Source organism: Mobula hypostoma, chromosome 2, assembly GCF_963921235.1.
Source record: "Mobula hypostoma chromosome 2, sMobHyp1.1, whole genome shotgun sequence".
Taxonomy (NCBI): domain Eukaryota; kingdom Metazoa; phylum Chordata; class Chondrichthyes; order Myliobatiformes; family Myliobatidae; genus Mobula; species Mobula hypostoma.
In genome coordinates this window covers 85,018,492-85,044,292 of record NC_086098.1, presented here as the reverse complement: position 1 = coordinate 85,044,292, position 25,801 = coordinate 85,018,492, and the positions used below count along the sequence as shown (strand labels likewise).

The 25,801-nt window shown below is 46.0% G+C and overlaps 1 protein-coding gene across 1 annotated transcript; it reads left to right on the top strand.

Moving 5' to 3' along the window:
• The first annotated feature begins 5,448 nt into the window (after nt 1-5,448).
• LOC134357304 (uncharacterized) lies at nt 5,449-24,909 on the top strand. Its single transcript, XM_063068694.1, has 4 exons — nt 5,449-5,568; nt 8,954-9,025; nt 10,329-10,853; nt 23,470-24,909. The coding sequence occupies exons 1-4, from the start codon at nt 5,449-5,451 to the stop codon at nt 23,494-23,496; spliced, it is 744 nt and encodes a 247-aa protein (XP_062924764.1). The 3' UTR covers nt 23,497-24,909.
• The last annotated feature ends 892 nt before the right edge of the window (nt 24,910-25,801 follow it).

The window sequence follows — 25,801 nt, the reverse complement described above, 5'->3', positions numbered from 1 at the left end:
GCAGAATAAAAGTTTGCATGGACTAGATGGGCTGAAGGGCCTGTTTCTGTGCTGTAGTGCTCTGCGCTTTAAGTGCAGAGGTCAGAAAGGTTCAGACGGTCATCAATGAGAAGCAACACATAACATTGATCAAAGACAGGCCTCTCATTCCAAACTCTGGTTCTTTGGCAAACAGCCCCACTGAAACCCTCCTCTTCTTTCCACTGGCCCTGCGGCAGGGCACCACCCGATCCAAACCTCGTCACAGCAAGTTTCCGTTCTCCCCCCTATAAATAAGCAGTAAATCTTAACAGTGAACCAGAAGCAGCCTGACTGTGACCACATCTGAAAGCATACTCTCTTTTATTTGTTGGTTTAAGTGCAGGTTGCCAGGCAACGGCTGCATCAGGCCTCTCCCTGGCTGCCTGTTGAGATGCCTGTGAGTGGTGGGAGATAAGGCCTCCGAAATCGATAAGGCGAGGGAAGTCTGCATCACGGAGATAAAGACAAGAGAACGCTGTGCACACATACCTGGGAAGAAGGCGGAGGCGATTGCACTCAGTAACGGTTCAGTCAAACAGATGAACATAACAGAGCCAACGCTGTCCAAATATCGAATCCAGGCAACCACAGCAGCCTGAGGCCTTTACCCAGCTCACTGGTTCTGAGCTCAAGGTGGTGTGCATCTGTCACTGAGGACCCTCACCACCTGGTACATGCCCTCTTCTCATTGCTGCCATCAGGAAGGAGATCATAAGACATTGGAGTAAATTAGGCCATTCAGCCCATCAAGTCTGCTCCATCATTCCATTATAGATTAGATTAGATTAGATTATGAGGACATGCAGTCCTCTTTTATTGTCATTTAGTAATACATGCATTAAGAAATGATACAATGTTCCTCCAGAATGATATCACGGAAACACATGACAGACCGACTGAAAAACTGACAAAAACCACATAATTATAACATATAGTTACAACAGTGCAAAGCAATACCGTAATTTGATTAAGAACAGACCATGGGCACAATAAAAAAAGAGTCTCAAAGTCTCTTGAAAATCCCATCATCTCATGCGGATGATAGAAGGAAGAAAAAAAAACTCTCCCTGCCATGAACCTCCAGCGCCGCAAACTTGCCGATGCAGCACCCTGGAAGCACCTGACCACAGCCCACTCTTGAGTCCGTCTGAAAACTTCGAGCCTCCAACCAGCCCTCCAACACTGAGCACCATCCCTGCTGAGCGCTTCAACCCCAGCCCCGGCTACAGGCAATAGGCAATAGGCAAAGCCGAGGACTCGGGGCCTTCCCCTCCGGAGATTCTCAATCACACAGTAGCAGCGGCAGCGAAGCGGGCATTTCAGCGGGCATTTCTCCAGATGTTCCTCCGTGCTTCTCACGTCTGTCTCCATCAAATCAGGATTGTGCACGACTTCCTACTTACAAATACGATATCATTCCAGAGCGGTCGCACATGCTGCATCGCGCCGCCATCTTCTCCTCCCCCTATTGCCGATGGCTTGGCCTCCACAGCCATCTGTGGCAATGAATTCCTCAGATTCACCACCCTCTGGAGAAAGAAATTCATATCTCTATTCTAGAGGGACGTCCTTGTATTCTGAGCTTTTTCCCTCTGGTCTTAGACTGCCCCACTATAGGAAACGTCCATTCTATCTCGACCTTTCAATATTTGATAGGTTTCAATAAGATCCCCCTCATACAATGAAGTACAGGAGTCTGAAAACCTACACTAAACAATTCAGCAACATTTTCTTCCCATCTGCCATCAGATGTCTGAATGGTCCATGAACCCATGGACAACAATGCACTATTCCTCCTTTGTACATTTTTTGTAATATAGCAACCTGAACGCCTTGCACTATGCTTCTGCCACAAAACAACAAATAGGCCAATAGGCAGGAAGCACAAGAGCCTTAGGTCCCACACCGCCAGGTTCATCAAGAAGTTCCCCACCATGAGGTTCAGGAACAATTATTATCCTTCACCTGTCAGGCTCCTGAACCAGGGTGGATAACTTCACTCACCACAACTCTGAACTGATTCTATGACCTACGGAATCACTTTCAAGGACTCTACACCTCATGTTCTTAGTTGTTTTTTATTTGTACAATTTTGTCTTTTGCACATTAGTTGCTTGTCAGACTTTGTCCGTTTATGTAGATTTCATTAAATTCTACTGTATTTCATTTTCCCTGTAACTACTTGCAAGAAAATAAATCTCAAAGTGGTATCTGGTAAGATATATGATACATTGATAATAAATTCACTTTGAACCTTGAACTTTGAACCTGATTCTGATTCCAGCGTGTGCAGTGTACTGGGACACACCTCAGTGACTAGGGTGCCCTCCTCTCTTGCCACTTTAAGCTTTCTTCCAAAGACTGGAGCACAAAAGGAATGGAAGTGAGCAAACAGGATTGGTGTAGATGGCCGGAAAGATGGATGTGGTGGGCCAGAGGGCCTGTTTCTGTGCAAAACTCCAAAATAAGGCCAAAAGACCATAAGACATAGGAGCAGAATTAGGTCATATGGCCCATCAAGTCTGCTCAACCTGACCTGATCTTTTTCTCCCCTCCTCAGCCCCACTCCCCAGCCCTCTCCTCATAACCTTTGATGCCATGTCCAATCAAGAACCTATCAAGATCTGCCTTAAATACACCCAACGACCTGGCCTCCACAGCTACCTGTGGTAATAAATTCCACAAACTCACCTCTCTCTGGCTAAAGTAATTTCTCCACATCTCTGTTTTAAATGGACACCCCTCTATCCTGAGGCTGTGCCCTCTTGTCCTAGACTCCCCCACCATGGGAAACATCCTTTCCACATCTGCTCTGTCTACACCTTTCAACATTCAAAAGGTTTCAATTAAATCATCTCTCCTCATCTTTCTAAATTGCAGTGAGTGCAGATCCAGAGCCATCAAATGCTCCTTATATGATAACCCTTTCATTCCCAGAATCATCCTTGTGGATCTCCTCTGAACCCCTCTCCAATGCCAGCACACCTTTTCTAAGATGAGGAGCCCAAAACTGTTCACAATATTCAAGGTGAGGCCTCAGTAGTGCCTTATAAAGCCTCAGCATCACATTCTCACTCTTGTATTCTAGGCCTCTTGAAATGAATGCTAACATGGCATTTGCCTTCCTCACCACCGACTCTGTCTACACAACAACTCCCAAGTCCCTTTGCATCTCAGATTTCTGAATTTTCTCCCCCTTTAGAAAATAGTCCGCACATTTACTTCTTCTACCAAAGTGCATGATCACGCATTTCCCAACATTGTATTTCATTTGCCACTTTCTTGCCCATTCTCCTAATCTGTCTAAGTCCTTCTGCAGCCTACCTGTTTCCTCAACATTACCTGCCCCTCTACCAACCTTCATATCATCTGCAAATTTGGCAACAAACCCAATCTAAATCATTGATATACAGCATAAAAAGAAGTGGTCCCAATACCGACCCCTGCGGAACACCATTAGTCACTGGCAGCCAACCAGAAAAGGATCCTTTTATTCCCACTCGCTGCCTTCTACCAACTAGCTAATGCTCTAACCATGCCAGTGACTTTCCTGTAATACTATGGGCTCTTTATTTGGTAAGTAGCCTCATATGTGGTACCTTGTCAATGGCCTTCTGAAAGTCCAAATATACAACATCTACTGCATCCCCTTTATCCATCCTACTTGTAATTGCCTCAGAGTCCAACAGGTTCGTCAGGCAATATTTTCCCTTAAGGAAACCATGCTGATTTTGTCCTATCTTGTCCTGTGTCACCAAGTGCTCCTTAACCTCATCCTTAACAATTGACTCCAACATCTTCCCAATCTCTGAGGTCATGGAGCTTAGCAAAATAGAGGGCTATGCGCTAGGGAAATGCTAGGCAGCTTCTAGAGTAGGCTACATGGTGGGACGAAGGGCCTGTAATGTGCCGTATGTTCTATGTTCTATGTTCAGGCTAACTGGTCTATAGTTTCCTTTCTGTGGCCTTCCTCCTTTCTTAAAGAGTGGAGTGACATTTGCAATTTTCCAGTCCTCTGGCACCATGCCAGAGTCCGATGACTTTTGATGGCCAAGATGCACAGTGTGGTATTGAGGAACCTCCACTGTGCTTGACTTTGAATGAGTCATTAACCAAAGGAAGTATCAGCTCTCTCAGAGTTGTTAACAATCTCTCAACACATTCTGAAGGGACTCCAGCATCTCAAATCCACACCGCTTCCGATCAGACAAGAACATTTACCTTTGCCTTTGGCAAGATATGATTTCAGCCTGATAAACACTTGATCCAACTTGGTGAAGGCCGGCCTCTAGAATGGCAAGGGCCTTGTGGCAGGACAGCATGAAAACATCTCCACCCATCAACATTTTGATAGCTAAGCCACACCCACAAGCTTTGCCAGTTCTCAGATTTGCCAAGGGATTTGAATACTTCTGAATGTCCTGGCATTCAAATACTATTAAAAATCTTTTAAAGAATTGAAAGGTGTTCAGAATAGTTTAAGAAGAAATTGAAACATTAAAGAAGAATAGTAATGAATTAAAATGCTAAAGCAAGCTAAATTAATTAAGAAAGATGTGAAATAGTGTATACATATTCCTCAGCATTCATGTAAATGTCTTGATCTGGTTTTAAGCTGATTCAGAAGGCAGATTCTCCAGCACAAGAAGTTCTGGAGGATTTCAGAGTTGAATATCAGAGGTCAGGCAAGGATTGCTCAAAAGACCACTGATGGTTATGAGGATAAGTGCCAACAATCCACTGCCAGCATTGCCCAACAAGACCCTGTCCCAAGTACCTCAAAACTGAATGAGAGAACAAATCACTTATACTCATGTTGGACCATTGCCTCCTCCATAGTCACAATGAGGGGACTCAGGTTCGAGGAGCAATACCTCATATTCTATCTGGGTACATTGATTTCTCTAACCTGGTCATTTTTCTCCTTCCTCCTTCTCTCTTTTTCCATTCCCCATTCTGGTTTCCCACCCCTCTTACCCCTTCTCTTCTCCTCACCTGCCCATCACTCTTACATGCCCTTCCTCCTTCTCCTTTCTCCCACGGTCTACCCTCCTCTCCTATCAGATTCCTTCTTCTTCAGCCCTTTACCTCTTCCACCTATCACTGTCCGGCTTCTTACTTCATCCCTCCTTCCCCACCCACCTACCATCCTGCTCACCTGGCTTCACCTATCACCTTCCAGCTTGTGCTCCTCCCTCTCAGCCTTCTTCTTCTGCCTTCTGCTTCCTTCCTTTCTGGTCCTGTTGGAGGTTCTCGGCCTGGAACATTGACTGTTCATCCCTCTCTATAGATGCTGCCTGACCTGTTGATTTTCTCCAGCATTTTCTGTGTGTTGCTCTTTCACTTCCAGCATTCCTTGTGTCCATAAATTATTAGTCTCTCTTCCTGTATTTAATGCTCAGCTCAGATAGTTTACAGGCACCAGGGATGGATGGTGCGCCCTCAGGATTCCCCCCCAACCGAGAGGCTGTTCATCTGACTGTGCAGCTCTGCCTCACTTCTGCATTGGAAATGGCGGATTTCCGGAGCAAGGCTCGAATCTTTCAGGTGGGAGAACGCGACAACCAGCAGGCATAGCTGACAGTCCAGTGGCTCCATCCATGGAGTGTCCTGGAATGTTTTCTCCCGTTAAATAACTGTGTGGTATCCCTGTTGTAGTGAGAAAAGAACTTGAAACTGCTTAATAAAGCAACTCTCATTTCCCACTTCAAATGGCTTATTTAAAGTTACTTCCACCTCACTCTGGATCAGAGAATGCAGCTTCATTCTCCTTCCTCCGAAACTCTGGGGTGCCTGAGCTTTATCTACCCATAGACTCTCTGATGACTCCTCTTCTACATAGCATCTGGGATTCTGCACCAAGGTCTTTATTGTCCATTTCCCATTATCCTTGGAAGGAGGTGCAAGCCCATAAGACCATGAGACATATGAGCAGAATTAGGCCATTCGGCCCATTGAGTCTGCTCCACCATTCCATCATGGCTGATTTATTTTCCCTCTCATCCACAATTCTCCTGCCTTCTCCTCATAACCTTTGATGCCGTTACTATCACCTATCAACTGTTGCTTTAAATATACCCAATGACTTGGCCTCCACAGCCACCTGTAGCAATGAATTCCACAGATTCACCACCTTCTGGCTAAAACAAAATCCTCCTCATCTCTGTTCTAAGGGATGTCCTTCTATTCTGAGGCTTTACCCTCTGGACATAGACTCTCCTGGTATTGGAAACATCCTTTCCACACTCTATCGAGGCCTTTCAATACTCAGTTTGTTTCAATTAGATCCACCTCTTTCTTCTAAACTCTCGTGAGTACAGGCCCAGAGCCATCAACAGCTCCGCATGCATTAACCCTTTCATTCCTGGAATCATTCTCACAAACCTCTTTTGGACCCTCTCCAATACCAGCACATCTTTTCCTAGATAAGGGACCCAAAACTGCTCACAATACGGGAAACATGGTCTGACCAATGCCTTATAATGCCTCAGCATTACATCCTTGCTTTTATACTCTAGTCCTCCGGAAATGAATGCTTTACATTTCACTTGCTTTCTTTACCACCACCTCAAACTGCAAGTTAACCTTTCAGGAATCCTGCACTATGACCTCCAAGTCCCTTTGCAGCTCTGATTTCTGAATTTGCTTCCATTTGGAAAACAGTCTACATCTTAATTTCTTCTGTAAAGGTGCATGAATACACTATTTCATCTTCCACTCTTTATCTATTCTCCTAATCTGTCCAAGTCCTTCTGCAGACTCCCCACTTCCTCGTGAATATTGGGAAAAAGAGCATCTTCACCCAATTACCATAAACACAAGAGATTCTGCAGATGTTGGAAATCCAGAGCAACACACACAAAATGTTGGAGGTACTCAGCAGGTCAGGCAGCATCTATGGAGAGGAATAAACTGTTGATATTTCAGCCAAAACCCTTCATCAGGACCAATGCATTATAAAGCCTCAGCATTACATCCTGATGAGGGGTTCTGTTTATTCCTCTCCACCCCTCCCCCCATCTTCTGACTGCTTCCTTTTCAGTCCTGATGAAGGGTCTCAGCCTGAAACATTGATAGTTTGTTCGTCTCCATCTCTGCCTGATCTGCTGAGTTCCTCCGGCATTTTGTGTGTTTCACACGATTACTTGCTGCAGTTGTATCTGTGCCTGCAGCTCACTGATTGAAGCATTCCCTGGGCTAGTGACACACAAAAAAAAATGCTGGAGGGATTCAAGGTGCTGGATACAAATGGAATTATTTAAATTGCTCAAACAGAGATTGAGAAATTGGGGTTTCCTTTGAAGCAGCATACCCATTTTCATGATGACTGCTGCTCTTTGCAACCCGTATATCAGTCGCTGAAAACAATCACAGCTACCTGAACAGCATAACCACAAGGTGGGAGCTGTGAGTGTGGATGCAAGTAACTGCTAAGGCTCGAAGACCTGGCACATCGGCAGCTTTTTTCTGTGCCGCTACAATCAAGACATTTGAAACCCCAGACGTGCTTTTCCTCAAATTAAAGCTCAGCAGCTTTAGAGTATCTGTAGAATATAGAACAGTACAGAATTGGCCAGGTCATTTGGCCCACCATGTTGTGCCAATCCCAACTCCAAACATTAGATGAGGGTTTAAGCTGAGGTGCTATCTATCCAACGTTCATCCCTTGATCATTATACCCTCGAGCTAAGTCTGCAATTTGCTCACCACTGAAACAGGCTCATGGCAGATGCTATCTCCCTGGCCCTACACTCTCTCTGGAGTTCTGGACAGTAAACACGCCTTTGTCGGACTACCGTGTATTGGCTTGAGCCCCACCTTCAATATAACAATTCCGGGCAAACTTGTCACCAAACACCGCACCCTGGGAGTCAACACCTCTCTCTGCAATTGGATCCTTGTCTTCCTAACCAACAGACCATTATCAGTAAGGACAGAGTCACAGAGTCATAGAACACCATAGCACAGAAACAGGCCATTCAGACATCTAGTCCATGCCAAATTATTACTCTGTCTATCGACGTACATCTGGATCATACCCCTTCATATCCCTCCCATCCATGTACCTATCCAAATTCCTGACCTCTTCAACCTTTCCCTGTAACTCAAGTTCTCAAGTCCTGGCAATATCCTAGTAAATTTTCTCTGCATTCTTTCAATATTATTGACATCTTTCCTGTAGATAGGGTGACCAAAACTGCATGCAATAATCTAAATTAGGCCTCATCAAATACTTACACAATTTCAACATAACATCATAACTCCTGTACTCAATACAGGAAGGCCAATGTGGCAAAGCCTTTCTTTGTGACCCTATCCATCTGTGATTCCACTTACAAGGAATTATGGATCTGTCTCCCCAGATCCCTCTGTTCTACCACACTCCTCAGTGCCCTACTGCTCACCATCTCAGCCCTACCTGGTTTTGTCCTCCCAAAGTCACAGCATCTCACACTTGTCTGCATCAAATTCCATCTGCCATTTTTCAGCCCATTTTTCCAGCTAGTCCAGATCCCACTGCAAGCTATGTTAGCCTTCCTCACTATCCACTACACATCCAATCTTGGTGCCATTTGGAAATTTGCTGATCCAATTAGCTACATTATCATCCAGATCATTGATATAGATGACAAACAACAAAGAGCCCAGCTCCGATCCTTCATCATAAGCCTCCAGTCAGAGAGGCAACCATCTACAACCACTCTCTGGTTTCCCTGTGAAGCTAATGTCTAATCCAATTTACGACCTCATCTTGAATGCTGAGCAACTGAAACTTCTTAATCAACCTCCCACATGGGAACTTGTCAAAGACCTTTGCATGGATAGGCAGCAACACCCACTGACATGATTGTTCTCAACATGGTGCTCCACAATGTTGTGCCCCGTACACTCATGACTGCGTGGTCGGATTCCACTTTAACTTCATCTACAGGTTTGCTCAGATGACGTGGGCCTTATCTCAAATATCAATGAATCAGAGTACAGGATGGAGATGGAGAGCCTAGTGAGATGGCGTCATGACAACAGGCTTTCCCTCAATGTCAACAAACAAAAGAACAGATCATTGACTTCAGGGAGGGAGACAGTGCAGATCTTCCCCTCTATGTTAATGATGTTGAGATTGAGCGGGCTGAGAGCTTCAGGTTCCTATGAGTGATCATCAGCAATAGCCCATCCTGGCCCAAACACGTTGATACACAGCCAAGGAAGCTCACCAGCACCTCTACTTCCTCAGGAGGCCAGAGAGATTTGGCACGTCCTCATTGACGCTCACTAATTTTTATTGATGCACCATAGTCAGCGTGCTGTCTAGATACATATCAGCTTGGTACCTAACAGCTCTGCCCATGATCGCAAGACGCTGCAGAGAGTTGTGGACACAACACTATACATCACAGGAACCAGCCTCCCCTCCATGGACTCTGTCTTTACTTCTCTCTGCTTCAGTAAAGCAGCCAGCATCATCAAAGACCCCACTCACCCCAGACATTGTCTCTTCTCCCCTCTCCCACCGATTAGAAACTACCAAGTCTGAAAGCACGTAACATCAGGTTCAAGGACAACTTCTATCCCACTGTTACCAGGCCCTTTAATGGACCTCCTGTATGATAAGATAGACTCTTGACCTCACAGTCTACCTTGTTATGATCTTGATCTTATCATTTGCCTTTGCTGCATTTTCTCTGCATTATTATTGTTTTACCTTGTTCTCCCTCAATGGAGTGTGCAATGATTGAGAGATGTCCTTCTATGCTAAGGCTGTGCCCTCTGGGGTGGGTGGCGAGAGGTGACACTGTACACAGGGTCCATGGTTCTGGAGTGGAAGGGAACAGTCAGCAGGTGGGCTGTGTCCTGTCCTTACTGCGGGCTATCCGCACCCTCATGCTCTCTCTGATGAAGCATCCTTATTACACGGGGAGGCCTCTTCAGGCTGGCTGTCAACGTGTCACCCTCACATTCAGCCTGTATGTTCCTTTTGGCTTAAAGGGCTGGAGTTGGCTCTGTTCAGGCTGTTACTCAACCACTGTCAGAGGGGTGACTGGTGTAACCGCTGTGCCACAAACGGTCAACCCTCAGTTACAACAGTCCTTGGTACTGTGCCAAGACAGTGAGGCCAAGTGACAGGTTCCTGCTTCCCTTTCACTGGAACTCATACACAGCTCCAGTCAGAGTCAGGTCTGTATCACTGACATGTTGTGAAATTTGTTATAAATGGGCTCATTTTCAAGGACTCTACAACTCGTGTTCTCATTGTTTGTTTGTTTGTATTTCTGACTAAAAACATCACAAAAAATGCCTTTTCTGAGGAAAATTATGCTGCAAACGGTGAAGGGGAGAGTGATGGCGAGGTGAGTTCGGGGGAGGAGCTGAGATGGTGTGTTGCAGAACCGTTGCAGTTGGAGTTCCAATACCCCTACAGCTGGCCCGGGAGCGAGGTTGGATCACTCTGGGTGCCAAAAGGAGAAATTGGGGCCCCGGCAGAGAAGTCCCGATGCTCATTCAACAGACCCAGGTGTGAGGATGGATCACTCTGTGCACCGAGCCGGTGTGAAGAGCTTGAGAGCAGCTTTGGGCCAGGTGACAGAATCTGGGCCCGGAGTGAGTCACTGGGCACTGTGATATGGGCCCAGAGCATTTCGCAGCAGCGGAGCCTGAGTCCTAGTGCGAAATACGATACGTTATTTAGACAAAAAATGCCAACCCAGATTGGAGTGAGAGCCGATTTCACTCGCTCTCCGCAATCTTCACCCCTCTCTTCTGGGCACCGGAGTCTTCCACTGTTCCGTTGTTGGGTCACGTTAAACACCAGCCCAGATAGACTCAAAGGCAAGGTGAGAGATGATTTCACTCATTCTCCGCAATGGTCACTCCTCTCTCCATGATGCTGAGGCTATGAAGACTACCCCGGCTGCTGAGCTCCATGGGCCCCACATCTCAGAAAGGATGTGTTGTCATTGGGGAGAGTCTAAAGGAGGTTAACGAGGATGATTTCAGGAATGAAGGGTTAACATATGAGGAGCATTTGGCAGCTTTGGGCCTGTACTCACTGGAATTTAGAAGAATGCAGGGGATCTCATTGAAACCTACTGAAAGTTGAAAGGACTAGATAAGGTGGACGTGGAGAGGATGTTTCCTCCGGGGTGGGGGGGGTATCCAGAACTAGCGGGCACAGCCTCAAAATTGAGGGGACCTTTTAGAGCAGAAGTAAGGAAGAATTTTTTAGCCAAAAAGTGGTGAATCTGTGAAATGCTCTGCCACAGACTGTGGTGGAGGCCAAGTCTGTGGCCATATTCAAAGCGGAAGTTGATAGCTTCCTGATTGGTCAGGGCATCAAGGGATATGGTGAGAGGGCAGATGTATGGGGTTGAATGGCATCTGGGAACAGCCATGATGAAATGGCGGCTCAGACTCAATGGGTTGAATGGCCTAATTCTGCTCCTACATCTCCCGCTAATATGAGGAATTGATAAGCGAGGCTTTGGGCCTACTCTGAGTTGCTCCATGTTTTGGATCTGAGGACTCAGTTTGGTTCAGAATGTTGTTGTTGTTCGCCTCAATTGTTCACATCATTTGTGTTTTTTCCTCTTTTTCTAGCACATTGGGCGTTGGGCTTTTATTTTTATTTTAAGTCTTATTTCTTTTTTTCTCTTTAATTGAGGTCTTTTGGGTTTCTTGCTTTGCAGCTGTGAGCAAACAAATCTAAATATTGTATAATTCATACATTCTTTGATAATAAATGTACTTGAATCTTGAATATATTAAAAGTAATTAAACAGGTCAAGCAAAAAGAAAACAAAAATGGTGAATTTGTGTCCATTCAGAAATCTGATGGCACAGGGGAAGAAGATGTTCATTGAGTGTGTGTTCTCAGGCTCCTGTACCTCCTCCCTGATGGAGGTAATGAGAAGAGGACATACCCTGCTTGGGGAGGGGTGGGGGTCTTTAATGACAGATGTTGTCTTTTTCAGGCATCGCCTTTTGCTAGGGAGGCTAGTATCTCTGATGGATCTGACAGAGTTTACAACCCTCTGCAGCTTTTTCTGATCATGTGCAATGGCCCCTCCAAACCAGGCGGTGATGAAGTCCTCTCCCCTTGACACATCAGGAGACACGGAGGAAGGCTCAGTCACCCATTTCCTTGGAATCCACCCTCTCCACTTCTCTTCGCCCTCCATATCCTTGGGACAAGATCAAGGGCGCTTGAAGGCTTATCAAAGAGGATGTTGTTGGTTGTGGGGAAAATTCAACCGTAGGAGGAGTTTCTGGCTGCCTCAGTCACAGCAGAATATATAAGTATTTCGATGGTTGAGGCCTGATTAGGGATATTCAACATAGCTTTGTGCATGGTAGATCATGTCAAACCAATCCTATGGAGTTTTTCAAGGAGGTTCCCAGGTAAGTTGATGGAAAGAAGGTGGTGGTTGTTGCCTACATGAACTTCAGCAAGGCCTTTGACAGAGTTCCACATGGGAGCCTGGTCCCAAACACCATGAGAAATAGAAGAACTAGGTCACTTGAGTCTCCTCTGCCATTCATTCATGGCTGATTTACTACTTACCCCCATTCTCCTGACTTCTCCCCATAATTTACGGTACTCTTTTCAATTACGAAACTATTAATTAATTAAGATTTCCAGTAAGAATGGCGGCACAGTTGTCCGCAGTGGCTTCTACAGGGTCAACAGAAGGTCCTATTTAAATGCATTATTAATGATCATAAGCTGCTGCTATACGTTAAGAACTCAAAGGACTGTAGGTCTACAGCATCAGCGAGTTGCTCGCTGGCAGAGGTGATGAAGGAACTGCACAAAGGCTTACAGTCTAATTGCGAGTGGCTGTCTTAGTTGCTTTTCTTGTGATCGCAGGACTCTTTCGGACATTGTCAATGTGGAATGCCGTAAGTTCAATTCACTGATTTATTGGCGGAGAGCAGGGGCGGGCAGTGGGGGATCTGCGTGGCCTCGGTCATGACGAGGTCTAGGGCTCAAGCCGCGGGGTCGCCTGTTTACGGCCGTCGAGAGAGGCATCAAAGCCAGAGCACTCCACCGGGGACAGTGTGGTATGGCATCCAGGACAAAGTAGATGCTGCGCTCCCAGTGTTCGCTCGGCATTGTTGAGGTTGACTGCAGATCTTGGCAGCACTCAGTGGTCTCAAGGCCTCAGGCCATGGGGTCGTCTGTAGAGAGGCATCCGTGCCGGTGTGCTCTGCCGGGGGCAGGGTGGATCGTGGTGCCATGTTCAAGCTGGAGTTGGAGCTGACCACCCCCCCTCCGTGTTCACTCGGCAGAAGACAAGCTGTACTGTGGTCGACTGAGGGTTTCAATGGACTGACAGGTCTGCACTATACACGTATATATTTTGTGCAGTTGTACTTTGCTGATGTTGTGTGTGTGCTCGTTGTTTTGAATGTGCGAGGACTGTGGTGTTCCCCGGGAAGGGCGTCAGAGCCGGTGCACTCCACTGGAGGCAGTGTGACGTGGTGTCCAGGCTGGAGTCGGTACTGCGCCTGCCACCCCCCTCCCGCAGTGTTCGCTCAACAGGGGACAAACTCTGTTGTGATCAACTGAAGGACTGAAGATTGATGGCACGAGCTCTCTTACTGTGTGATCGTGATACTGTTTGTGCTTGCAATCTTATGTGCTTTGTGCTGTGTGTGACTGTTGGTACTGCATTTTGCACCTTGACCCCGAAGTAACCCTGTTTTATTTGGCTCCGTTAATGTATGGTGGAATGACAATTAAACTTGAAATTGAATTGAATATCAATCTCCACCTTAAATATACCCAGAGACTTGGCCTTCACTGCCAGAAGGTTCAGTAAATTGGATTTAATATTGGTTTCACAGGAGAAACCAGAGAGTGATGGTAGATGATTGCCTCTGACTGGAGGCCTGTGACTAGTGGTGTGCTGCAGGGATCAGTGCTGGGTCCGTTGTTGTTTGTCATTTATATCAACAACCCAGATGATAATGTGGCTAACTGAATCAGCAAATTTGTGGATGACACCAAGATTGGGACACAGTGAATAGTGAGGAAGGCTATCACATTTTTGCAGTGGGATCGGGATCAGCTGGAAAGACAGGCTGAAAAATGGCCGATAGAATTTCACGCAGACAAGTGTGAGTTGTTGGACAAGCCAGGGTAGGATTTACTCGGTGAGCTGTAGGACACTGAGGAGTGCGGTAAAACAGATAGATCTGGGAATACAAGTCCATCACAGGGAGTAGAGAGCTTCTGCCACACTGACCTTCATAAATCAAAGTATTGCGTGGAGAATTTGGGATGTTATGTTGAAGGTGTGTGAGGCCTTGATGAGGCCAAATTTGGAGTATTGTGTGCAATTCTAGTCACCTACCTACAGGATATAAATACAACTGAAAGAGCACAGAGTAAATTTACAAGGATGTGACCAGGACCTGAAGGTCTGAGTTACAGGGATAGTTGAATAGGTTCGGACTTATTCCCTGGCTTGACAGAGATGCAGGTAGACGGGACGAGGCAGAATAGTGGGGCAGCATGGGCTGGGGTGTCTATTCTGGGCTGCTGTGCTTTATGAAGCTATGACTCTACGACTATAACCGCTTACCCATCAGCAGGTCTCCCCCCTCCCTGCGTAACAGCCTCGTGTTTCTACAGTACTAAAGAGAGTTACCTGTTGCCAAGGTTACCATTTGCGTAGATGAAAGTCAAAAGTCAAAGTCGAGTTAATTGTCATCTGCCCAAGTACATGTGTGCACAGGTGCAGTGAAAAACTTACCAGCAGCCACAGCGTCGTTTAAACACTGTTCACTAGCAAAACATCAATTAAACATAAATCATACATAATTTTTACAAGAAAGAAGACAATTAGAAGAGCAAAAACACAGTCCATTTTACAGTGATACTGAATTGTAGTGAGCAGGGTTGTGCCGGCTGTTTTAAGAATTGAAGGGAAGTGGTAGCCTGGGACTTCAGGCTTCTGTACCTCCTGCCTGATGGTATCTGTGAGAAGATGGCATGGCCTGGATGCTGGGTGTCTTTGAAGATGAATGCATCCTTTTTGAGGCAGTACCTCCTGTAGATGCTACCGAGGCACGTGCCTGTGATGTATTGGGCTGAAGCCTCTAATCTCTGCAGCTTCTTACGTCCCCATGCATTCGAATTGCTGTACCAGACTGTGATGCCTCCAGTCAGGACACTTTCCGCAGTAGCTCTGTAGAGATGTGTTAGTGTTCAGGCTTCTGCTGCTCCTGCGAGAAGGAGACGTGGTGGGGGTTCACAGAGCGTGAACTGTGTCTACCTGGCTGGGTCACTGGGGACAAAGAGAGAGAGTAACAGACTGCCAGTGCTAGAATCTACCAGAGGATCAACTGCCACTATTGGGGAGTGGGGGAAGAATTATCAACGTTTTGGGTCAAAACCCTGCATCAGGACTTGAGAAAAAAATCCTAAACTGAGATCTTGTGTTGTTGCAAAAGTAAACAGCAAACCATCCTGGTGTTTACTATGAAGCAAAATCCTATAAACACACAATGACACAACACACATTCTGTTTACTCCAAGCAAGGATCTCTTCCAAAAGGTTAAAAGTTCAAAGGGAAGATACACTCTGCTAAAAATCTGAATTCATAGTAGGACGGGCCCTTCACCCACATTGCTGTGCTGACCTTTTACCCTACTCCCACATAGCCCCCATTTTTCAATCATCCATGTGTCTGTCTAGGGTCTCTGAATTGTTTCTGCCTCTACCACCACACTGCCAGCTTGTTCCACACACCTTTAGACCATTAAGACATAGGAGCAGAATTAGGTTATTGTACTAATCAAGTCCGGTCTGCCATTCCATCACAGCTGAACCCACTACTCTCTGTGTAAGATCTTACCTCTGACGTTCCCCCTGTACTTTCCTCCATTCACCTTAAAATCATGCCCCCTCATATCAGCCATTTCCGCCCTGGGGAAGAGTCTCCAGCCATCCACTCAATCTATGCCTCGTATCATCTCGTACATTTCTATCAAACAACCCCTCATCTTCCTTCACTCCAAAGAGAAAATCCCTAACTCGCTCAACCTTTCCTCATAGACATGTTCTCTCATCCAGACAGCATCCTGGTAAATCTCCTCTGCACCCTCTCTAAAGCTTCCACATCCTTCCTATAAAAAGGCGACCAGAACTGAACACAACACTCCGAGTGAGTTCAATTTTATAACAAGGCTACTTCAGGAGTAAATTAGAGACTGTCTTATAGTATCTATACATGTTCCATCAGATCTGAGAATGTGAGTGTTGTGAAATTATAGAGTCACAGACCACTACAGCCCCTAAATAGGCCTTTTGGCCCAACTAGTTTGCTGAACCATTCATCTGCGTCGCCCCATTGACCCGCACCCAGGCCGTAGGCCTCCATACCCCTCCCATCCACGTACCTTTCAAATCAAGTTTAGTTGTCCTTCAAACCATACATGGATACAGCCAAATGAGACAGCATTTCTCTGGGGCCAGGATGCAAAAACATACACATGTATTCAAAATAACAAGAAAGGAAAAAAGTATATGGTCATGTAAGAAAACACATTTTTAATCCAAGATCCTGAGCAACAAGTCCTGTAAATTGATGGTTCCTGGCATTCCACTGGAGGGCAGCACCAATGGGAGAGGCCACCCCCCACAACCAAGCCCAGACGCCATGCTACTATACAAGTCTGTGCCTTGAGGCCTAGTCCCTCGCTACAACCAAGGCGGCACTGCTGCCTCGCCGCCTGTGTTGTCACCAAACAAGGGAAGCAGGCCTTCAATGTCCAACAGGGTCTTGCGATCACAAAAGAAGCATCCAAGGCAGTCACTGCACGCCACCTTGCACCAACTCGAAGGCATGAACTCCAATGCCTCCGGGTAACAGGCAGCAGCATTGTCTGCACCCAGGCCAGTCTGACTCTTCCTGCAGCCCAATGGTCCAACTCGAGTCCCTCAGCCCAATGGCCTAACTCGAATCCTTTGGCCCAAAGGCCTGAGCGGTTGCTCTACCCCTCATAATTTTGTATACCTATATCAAATATCCCCTCAATTTTCTATGTTCTAGGAAATAAAGTTTCAACTTATTCAACCTTTCCCTATAACTCAGGTTCTCAAGTCCCAGCAATATCCTTTTAAATTTTCTCTGCACTCTTTCAATCTTATTTACATCTTTCCCATTGGTAGGTGACCAAAACTGAACACAGTACTCCAAATTAGGTCTCACCAACAGTTTATACAATTTCAATATAACATCGCAATTCCCGTATTCAATACATTGACTTATAAAGGCTAATCTGCCAAAAGCTTTCTTTATGACCTTATCTATCTGTGACTCCACTTTTGAGGGATTATGGATCTGTATTCCCAGATCCCTCTGTCCTACTGCATTCCTCAGTTCCCAACCATTCATCGTGTAGGACCTACCCTGGTTGGCCCTCCCAAAGTGCAATGGCTCTTTGGGATATTCTCCCCACATCCTCGTCATCTCACCCCAGATTCACTCACTGACACACAAGGAGCAATTTACCTATTGAACTACATTTTGTGATGTGGGAGGAAACCAGATCACCAAGAGGAAACTCATGCGGTCACAGGGAGAACATGCAACGTTCCCCTGATCCTCCCTGAAGGTGTTCTCTCATAGTTACACTCAGTAATGAAACATAGAGGCACTTTCTCGCAAGCATGCCAAAAATGACTGAGCATTGTCCCTTCAACCATACATGGAATAATTAAGTTGGTTTATTATTGTCACATCGAACATAGAACACTACAGCATAGTATAAACCCTTTCACCAGGATGCTGTGCTGACCTTTTAACCTACTCTAAGATCGATCTAACCCATCCGTTCTACTCAGCCCTCCATACTTCTTTCATTAACATGCCTATCAGAGAGTTTTTTAAATGCCCCTAATGTATGTACCTCACATGTACCAAGATATAGTGAAAAATTTATCTTCAATGTTGTTCACACAGATTAATTCTTTACCTAAGGTAAAACAATAACAGAATGCAAAATTACGTGTAACAGCCTAAGAGAAAGTGTAGTGCAGGGAGTGCAAGGTTGTAATGAGGTAGACTATGAGGTCAAGAGCCTATCTTATCGTACTAGGGGACCATTTATAGGCTTATAACTGCGGGATAAAAGCTGTCCGTCAGCCTTCTGGCACATATTTTCAGGCTTTTGTATCCTCTACCCAATGGAGGAAGGAAGAAGAGAGAACGTTCGGGGTGAGTGAGGTCTTTGATGACAGCGAGAAGTGTAGACAGAGTCCATGGAGGGGAGGCTGGTTTCCATGACATACTGAACTCTTTCTACAAGTTTCTGCAGTTCCTCAGGGTCACGTGTAGAGCAGCTGCCATACCAAGCTGGCGTGCATCCAGGTAGAATGCTTTTTTCTGTCAGACGGAAGATGGGGGAAAGAGAAAATGTCCAGAGTAGGTGAAGTCTTCGATTAAGCTGGCTGCCTTACTGAAGCAGCGAGAAGTGTAGACAGAGGTGTTGTATTGGTGATGTGTTTGGTCTCAAACATCTTCACTGACCCCAAAGTTGAACTTCTCCATCTGTTAAGTCTAATTCTTTCGTAACTGAATTATTGGTTATTTTTGTAAAGTGACTTTTCTTTCACCTCTCTGTTTCTCCGTGTGTTCCTGTTTCCAATCACACTCCGAAGCTGCGTGGTTGATAGGTAAATGTCCGTTGCAAATTACCCCTGTGTGTAGGTGAGTGGCAGAATCCGGAGATGTAATACAAAAACATACCATAGTCTCTCTTCTTCCCTCTCCCATCGGGCAAAAGGTACAAAAGCCTGAAAGCATGTATCATCACACTGAAGGAGAGCTTCTGCCTCACTGTTGTAAGACTACCAAATGGTTCCTTAGTATGATAAGATTCAATGTTTTAGAAACAGCTTTTTCCCCTCTGCCATCAGGCTTCTGAACGGTCCATGAACCCTAATGCGTAGAACTGACTCACTAGTTCACGTATTTATTTATTGTAACTTACAGTAAACGTTTATGTCACACTGTCCATCACCAGCCAGGACACAAATACCATCAGAGAGGAGGTACAGGAGACTGAAGATACACACTCAACGTTTTAGGAACAGCACTCCAACTGGCTGCGTCACCGCCTGACATGGAGCTTCCAGTGCACGGGGTTGGAAAAAGCTGCCGAGGGTTGTAAACTCAGCCAGCTCCATCACAGGCACCAGCATCCTCACCATCGAGGACATCTTCAAAAGGTCATGCCTCAAGAAGGTGAAAAACCTTCACCACCCAGGACTTGTCCTCTTCGCATTACTAGCATCAGGGAGGAGGCTTCCTGGAGACCCACACTCAGCAACTGAGGAACAGCATCTTCCCCTCCGCCATCAGGTTTCTGAGCGGTCCATGAACACTACCTCACTATATTGTTCTCTTTCTGCACAATTTGATTGTTATGTGCATCTTACAGTAATGTTTATGTACTGCTGCAGCGAAACAACAAATCTCATGATGCATGTCGTTAGATTCTGGACTAGTTCCTGAGGATTGGAGGGGGGCTAATGTAACCCCACTTTTTAAAAAAGGAGGGAGAGAGAAACCGGGGAATTATAGACTGGTTAGCCTAACGTCGGTGGTGGGGAAAATGCTAGAGTCAGTTATCAAAGATGTGATAACAGCACATTTGGAAAGCGGTGAAATCAGCGGACAAAGTCAGCATGGATTTGTGAAAGGAAAATCATGTCTGACGAATCTCATAGAATTTTTTGAGGATGTAACTAGTAGAGTGGATAGGGGAGAACCAGTGGATGTGGTATATTTGGATTTTCAAAAGGCTTTTGACAAGGTCCCACACAGGAGATTAGTGTGCAAACTTAAAGCACACGGTATTGGGGGTAAGGTATTGATGTGGATAGAGAATTGGTTAGCAGACAGGAAGCAAAGAGTGGGAATAAACGGGACCTTTTCAGAATGGCAGGCGGTGACTAGTGGGGTACCGCAAGGCTCAGTGCTGGGACCCCAGTTTTTTACAATATATATTAATGACTTGGATGAGGGAATTAAATGCAGCATCTCCAAGTTTGCGGATGACACGAAGCTGGGCGGCAGTGTTAGCTGTGAGGAGGATGCTAAGAGGATGCAGGGTGACTTGGATAGGTTGGGTGAGTGGGCAAATTCATGGCAGATGCAATTTAATGTGGATAAATGTGAAGTTATCCACTTTGGTGGCAAAAACAGGAAAACAGATTATTATCTGAATGGTGGCCGATTAGGAAAAGGGGAGGTGCAACGAGACCTGGGTGTCATTATACACCAGTTACTGATCCTGTGCTTCATCGTTTACCTGCACTGCGCTCTTTTGGTAGCTTTCACACTTTATTCTGCAGTTATTGTTTGAGCTCATTCTAGCTCAATGCACTGTGTAATGAACAGTATGCAAGACAAGCCTTTCACTGTGTTGTGGTACATGTGACAATAATGAACCGATGGCAAACATCACCCCAAGGTCGCCCCTCCACTTTCTGTGTAAGGGAATGGCTCCAGAAGCACCCTGCCATGAAGTTAGCAGAAATTCCTCCCGCACCTGCCACCACCATCCCCTTGAGCCCCTGGGCCCTCAAAATAACCACAGGAAGGCCCAGTCAGCTGGAGAAGAACATCAGCAGCCGGCTGTGCCCAGAAGATAAGGATTTGCTTTATTCGTCACATGTATGTTGAAATATCGAAACACACAGTGAAGTGCACTGTTTGCGTCAACAGCCAACACAGTGCTGGGGCCAGTCAACCAGTACTGCCATGCTAACATAGCATGCCCACAACTTACTAACCCTAACCCGTATGTTTTTGGAATGTGGGAGGAAACCAGAGCACCCAGAGGAAAGCAACACAGTCACATGGAGGAGGTACAGGTGAATCGAACCGTGGTCGCTGTCACTTAAAGTGTAATGCTAACCGCTACACTACCATGCCTTTCTTAAAGATAAGATAAAGATGAAAGGTTAGCTTTATTAGTCACATGCACAGTGAAATGCGTTGTTTGCTTCAATGACCAAGACAGTCCGAAGATCTGCAAGTGGCAATGCTGCTGGCACCAAATCACATCCATACGACTTTCGAATGTGGGAGGAAACTGGAGCACATGGAGGAAACCCAAACATTAATCCTGGACCCAACATTCAAGTACATTTGTTATCAAAGAATGTGGAAAGTATACAACCTTGAGATTTGCTTGCTCATGGGTAGTCACAAAGCAAGAAACCTGAAAGAACCCAATTAAAAAAAGAATAAAAATAAAAATAAAAGACCAACATCTGATGCGCAAGAGAAAGAAAAAAATACAAATCATGCAAACAATTGAAGCAAACAACAGAATTCTGAACCAAAAATGAGTCCTCAAATCAGAACCGTGGAGCATCCTTGAGTAGGCCCAAAGCCTCACTTATCAGTTCAACATACTAGCAGGCATGGAGCACAGCAGCATTGGCAGTCTTCATAGCCTCAGCGTCATAGAGATGGCTATCATGGAGAGTGAGCAAAATCAGCTCTCGCCTCCGAACAGCACATTGTACCGCCCACTAGGACCCAGGCACCACTGCTTCAAAAGGCTGTGGGCCTACACCACGCTGCCCAATGACTCACTCCGGGCTAGGGTTGCCAACTGTCCCGTATTTGCCGGGACATCCCGTATATTGGGCTAAATTGATTTGTCCCATACGGGACCGCCCTTGTCCTGTATTTCCCCCACTAAGGTAGAGCCTTTCCTATGAAACCTTTCATGCCGAAATGGCGTAAAGCAAAGAAGCAATTACCATTAATTTATATGGGAAAAATTTTTGAGCGTTCCCAGACCCAAAAAAGTAACCTACCAAATCATACCAAATAACACGTAAAACCTAAAATAACACCAACATATAGTAAAAGCAGGAATGATATGATAAATACACAGCTTACATAAAGTAGAAATAATGTATCTACAGTGTAGTTTCACTGAACAGAATCGCCAAAAGCGATTTATAGAAAAAAAATCGGCACGTACACGCATGCGCACGTCATGTATGCACACATCATGCATGCGCACACAAGTGCCCGCGCAAGGTTTCATGGTCATGGTAGTCTTTTTTGGGGTAAACACAAGTGTCCCGTATTTGACTGCTACTTTTGTCCCTTATTTGGGAGTGAGAAAGTTGGCAACCCTACTCCAGGCCCAGATTTCGTCGCCCCGCCTGAAGCTCTTCTCAAGCTCTTCAAATCAGCTCGACGCCAGGAGTGTTTCAACCTTGCACCTCGGTGAGTTATATGAGCATCGAAATCAAATTTCCCCTGACAGAGCCCCGACTTCTTTTTACAGCACCCGGACTTGCTCCCAGGCCAGCTGTACGGCCATCAGAACTCCACCAGCACCAATTCATCCCCTGAACTCGCCTCACTGTTTGCGGCGATAATTTGACAGAATTTACCTCAGAAAAGGTATTTTTAGTGATGCTTTTGGTCGGATTTCTTTGCTTTTTGACTACCAGGAAGCAAGCTGTTGCACACGTTCTGTAGTGCCATCTTAACTGGAATGACATATGCAATTGATGCAATTACAGAGAAGGCACGACAGCGGCTGTACTTCGATCAGAATTTGAGGAGAATCGATGTGTCAGCAAAGACACTCGCAAATTTCTACAGAAGTACCGCAGAGACCATTCTAACTGGCTGCATCACCATCTGGTATGGCGGGGGGGGGGGCACTGCACAGGATTGGAAAAAGCTACAGAAAATTGTAAACTCAGCCAGTTCCATTATGAGCTCTAGCCTCCCCAGCATACAGGAAACCTTCAAAATCAATGCCTCAAAAAGGCAGCATCCATTATGAAGGACCCCCATCACCCAGGACGTGCTACCATCAGGGAGGAGGTGCAGGAGCCCGAAGACACACAGTCGATGTTTCAGTAACAGCTTCTTCCCCTCAGCCATCAGATTTCTGAACAGATAATGAGCCCACGAACATTTCCTCAGTACTTTTCCCTCTCTCTTTGCACTGCTTATCTAATTAATTTTTTATATCCAGTCCCTCTTGTAATTTATAGTTTTTATTATCATGTATTACATTGTACTGCTTCTGCAAAGCAACAAATTTCATGACGTGTGACGGGGATATTAAATCTGATCCTGAAACAGTTGTGGTGCAAACATGCAGACTCCTGACAGGCCCGGACAGTACAACTGGTGGAAGCTCACACTGTCCCCAGCACATGCTTGCACTGTGTTAGTCGTTGACATAAACAATGCATTTCATTGTATGTTTCGATGTATATGTGACAAATAAAGCTCTTCTTTAATTCTCTTGTGATTCCTGCATGGGAAGGTGTGGGGAGAGGGGCATACAATCAAGGGGCTGGTGGACTGTGAAAAGCAATGAGGGGGAGACTAACAGTGTCACCAAGGATGCCTGCCGCCCTGACAATTCCTTCCTCTCTCTTCTAGCTTCCGGGAGAATATCCAGGAATGTGAAAGTCCAGCCGACCAGACCCAAACAAGCAGAGAGGGCCTCCACTGTCACTCCAGTGCACAGCAGCTGACACTGATGTCCAAATCCAAACATCGATAAATACGATGCCCAGAGTTTATTTTTACATTCAATGATTTGCAAAATGGAGTCAGGAAATAAGGTTAATTTGCGGTCAGACTTTGCATGTGTAGATGGAAACCCCCAGGTCTTTTTCGGAAGGCACACTCACAGCTGTAGTTTCCAGTGTAACTTCTGACCAGATCTTCAGGACTAAACAACTGCCACGTCCACAACACCCTCGAGAAAGGCAGAGGGCTTCCTCCGACTCTCACAGCATCGACCAACAACTTTAAACATACTTTAAACTACAACCACCTCAGTAACCACCCACCAACCTACAGTGCCCCCTCTGTAACCCCTTCCTACACCCTGTCTCTCTGTAACCCCTTCCCCTAACCCCTCCCCCTCTCTGTAACCCCCTCCCTCTTGCTGTAACCCCCTCCCCTACACCCCTCCATATGTCTGTAACCCCCTCCCCTACACCCCTCCTCTCTCTGTAACCCCCTCAGTGGATGTGAGACTGTGTGTGTGTGTGTGTGTGTGTGTGTGTGTGTGTGTGTGTGTGTGTTTGTGTGAGTGTGAGAATGTCTGTGTATTTAAGTGTGTGTGTGTGTGTGTGTGCGTGTGTGTGTGAGAGAGAGAGAGAGAAAGTCTGTGTGTTTGTGTGAGTGTGAGAATGTCTGTGTCTTTAAGTGTGTGAATGTGTGTGTGTGTGTGTGTGTGTGTGAGAGAGAGAGAGAGAGAGAGAGAGAAAGTCTGTGTGTTTGTGTGAGTGTGAGAATGTCTGTGTCTTTAAGTGTGTGAATGTGTGTGTGTGTGTGTGTGTGTGTGTGTGTGTGTGCGTGTGTGTGTGTGTGTGTGAGAGAGAGAGAGAGAGAGAGAGAGAGAAAGAGAGAGGCTAACTTTACTGGCAGTTTCACAGAAATTATTTTGGTGAACATATTGTTCAGGGAACGACTATTTCCCAGCTAGCACTCAACAAATCTCCCGGCTGTAGAACAGCTGGAAATCCCATTCAGTGTTAATGGTTTAAATCACACACAACCAAACATGAAACAAATAACCAGAGGGGATGGTTCTATGGAGGCCTTGTGTTGCCAGGGGAACGGTGACGCAAGTCTGTTCCACTTATACTCTTGGCAGGCTGCCAACTCCGCTCTTGATGACTGGGGTAAAGACTAATCCTCGTCGAGGTTAACCTTCCTCTGTCTGAGTTTTCTCAGCAATGTCCTTTAAAGCCCTGGAACAGCAGAACCCAGCCATCCAAAGGGAAAGAGATTCCAATGCTTCCCCAAAGCAGAGTGAGGTTTTGCCAGGAATTTCTGGGTTTAAATTCCCGGGAGTAACAACTTCAGTTGAGATAGGATGGGGAGGGGGTTATAGAGAGAGGGGTGTAGGGGAGGGGGTTAGAGAGAGGGGGGTAACAGTGAGAGAGGGGTGTAAGGGAGGGGTAGCAGTGAGGGAGGGATGAAGAAGAGGGATAAGAGTGAGGGATAACCTACCTGCTGGGGTATCATAAGGCAAGATGGACGTGTTCAGTGAGGTAGAAGGTGTGAGACCGGGATGGAGGGAGTGAAAAAGACAGAACAACATGGCTTTTTATTTTATTCTTCACTCCACTGGGATTGATATCAAATAGTAGCTGGCTCTCCAACCAACAATCCTCTCTTCACCAGAGAACACAGTCCCAAAGCTTCCCTGGTTCAGAGTGCTGAGACAAAATGTCTGCTGCCTCCATGGCTACTGCTCGGCCTGCTGAGCATTCTGGGTGTATCCCCTTCTAGGCCCCGTCTGCCTTATCAGTGAATGAGGTAGGATGCAGGCTGCTTCACTTCTGCAGCTTGTTTCTGATCAAACCTTACATCATCGCCTTCACAGGGCCAAAGTTATCTTTATTGTCCTCACGTACAATTGTGTGTGTGTGTGTGTGTGTGTGTATGCGCGCGCACAGGTGGATTGAAAAACTTGCTTATATAGAACAGCACAGCACACAACAGGCCCTTCTTTAACCTACTCTAAGATCAATCTAACCCTTCCCTTTCACAGAGACCTTCATGTTTCTGTCATCCATGTGTCTGTCTAAGAGTCTCTAATTCTGTCTGTGTCTCTACCCACTCCCTTGTCAGTATATTCAATGGGCCCCCCCATGCTTACCTACCTCTGTCATCCCCTCCTATACTTCCCCCAGTCACCTTAAAGTTATGCCCCCTTCTACTTGCTATTTCTGCTCTGCACCCTCTCTATAGC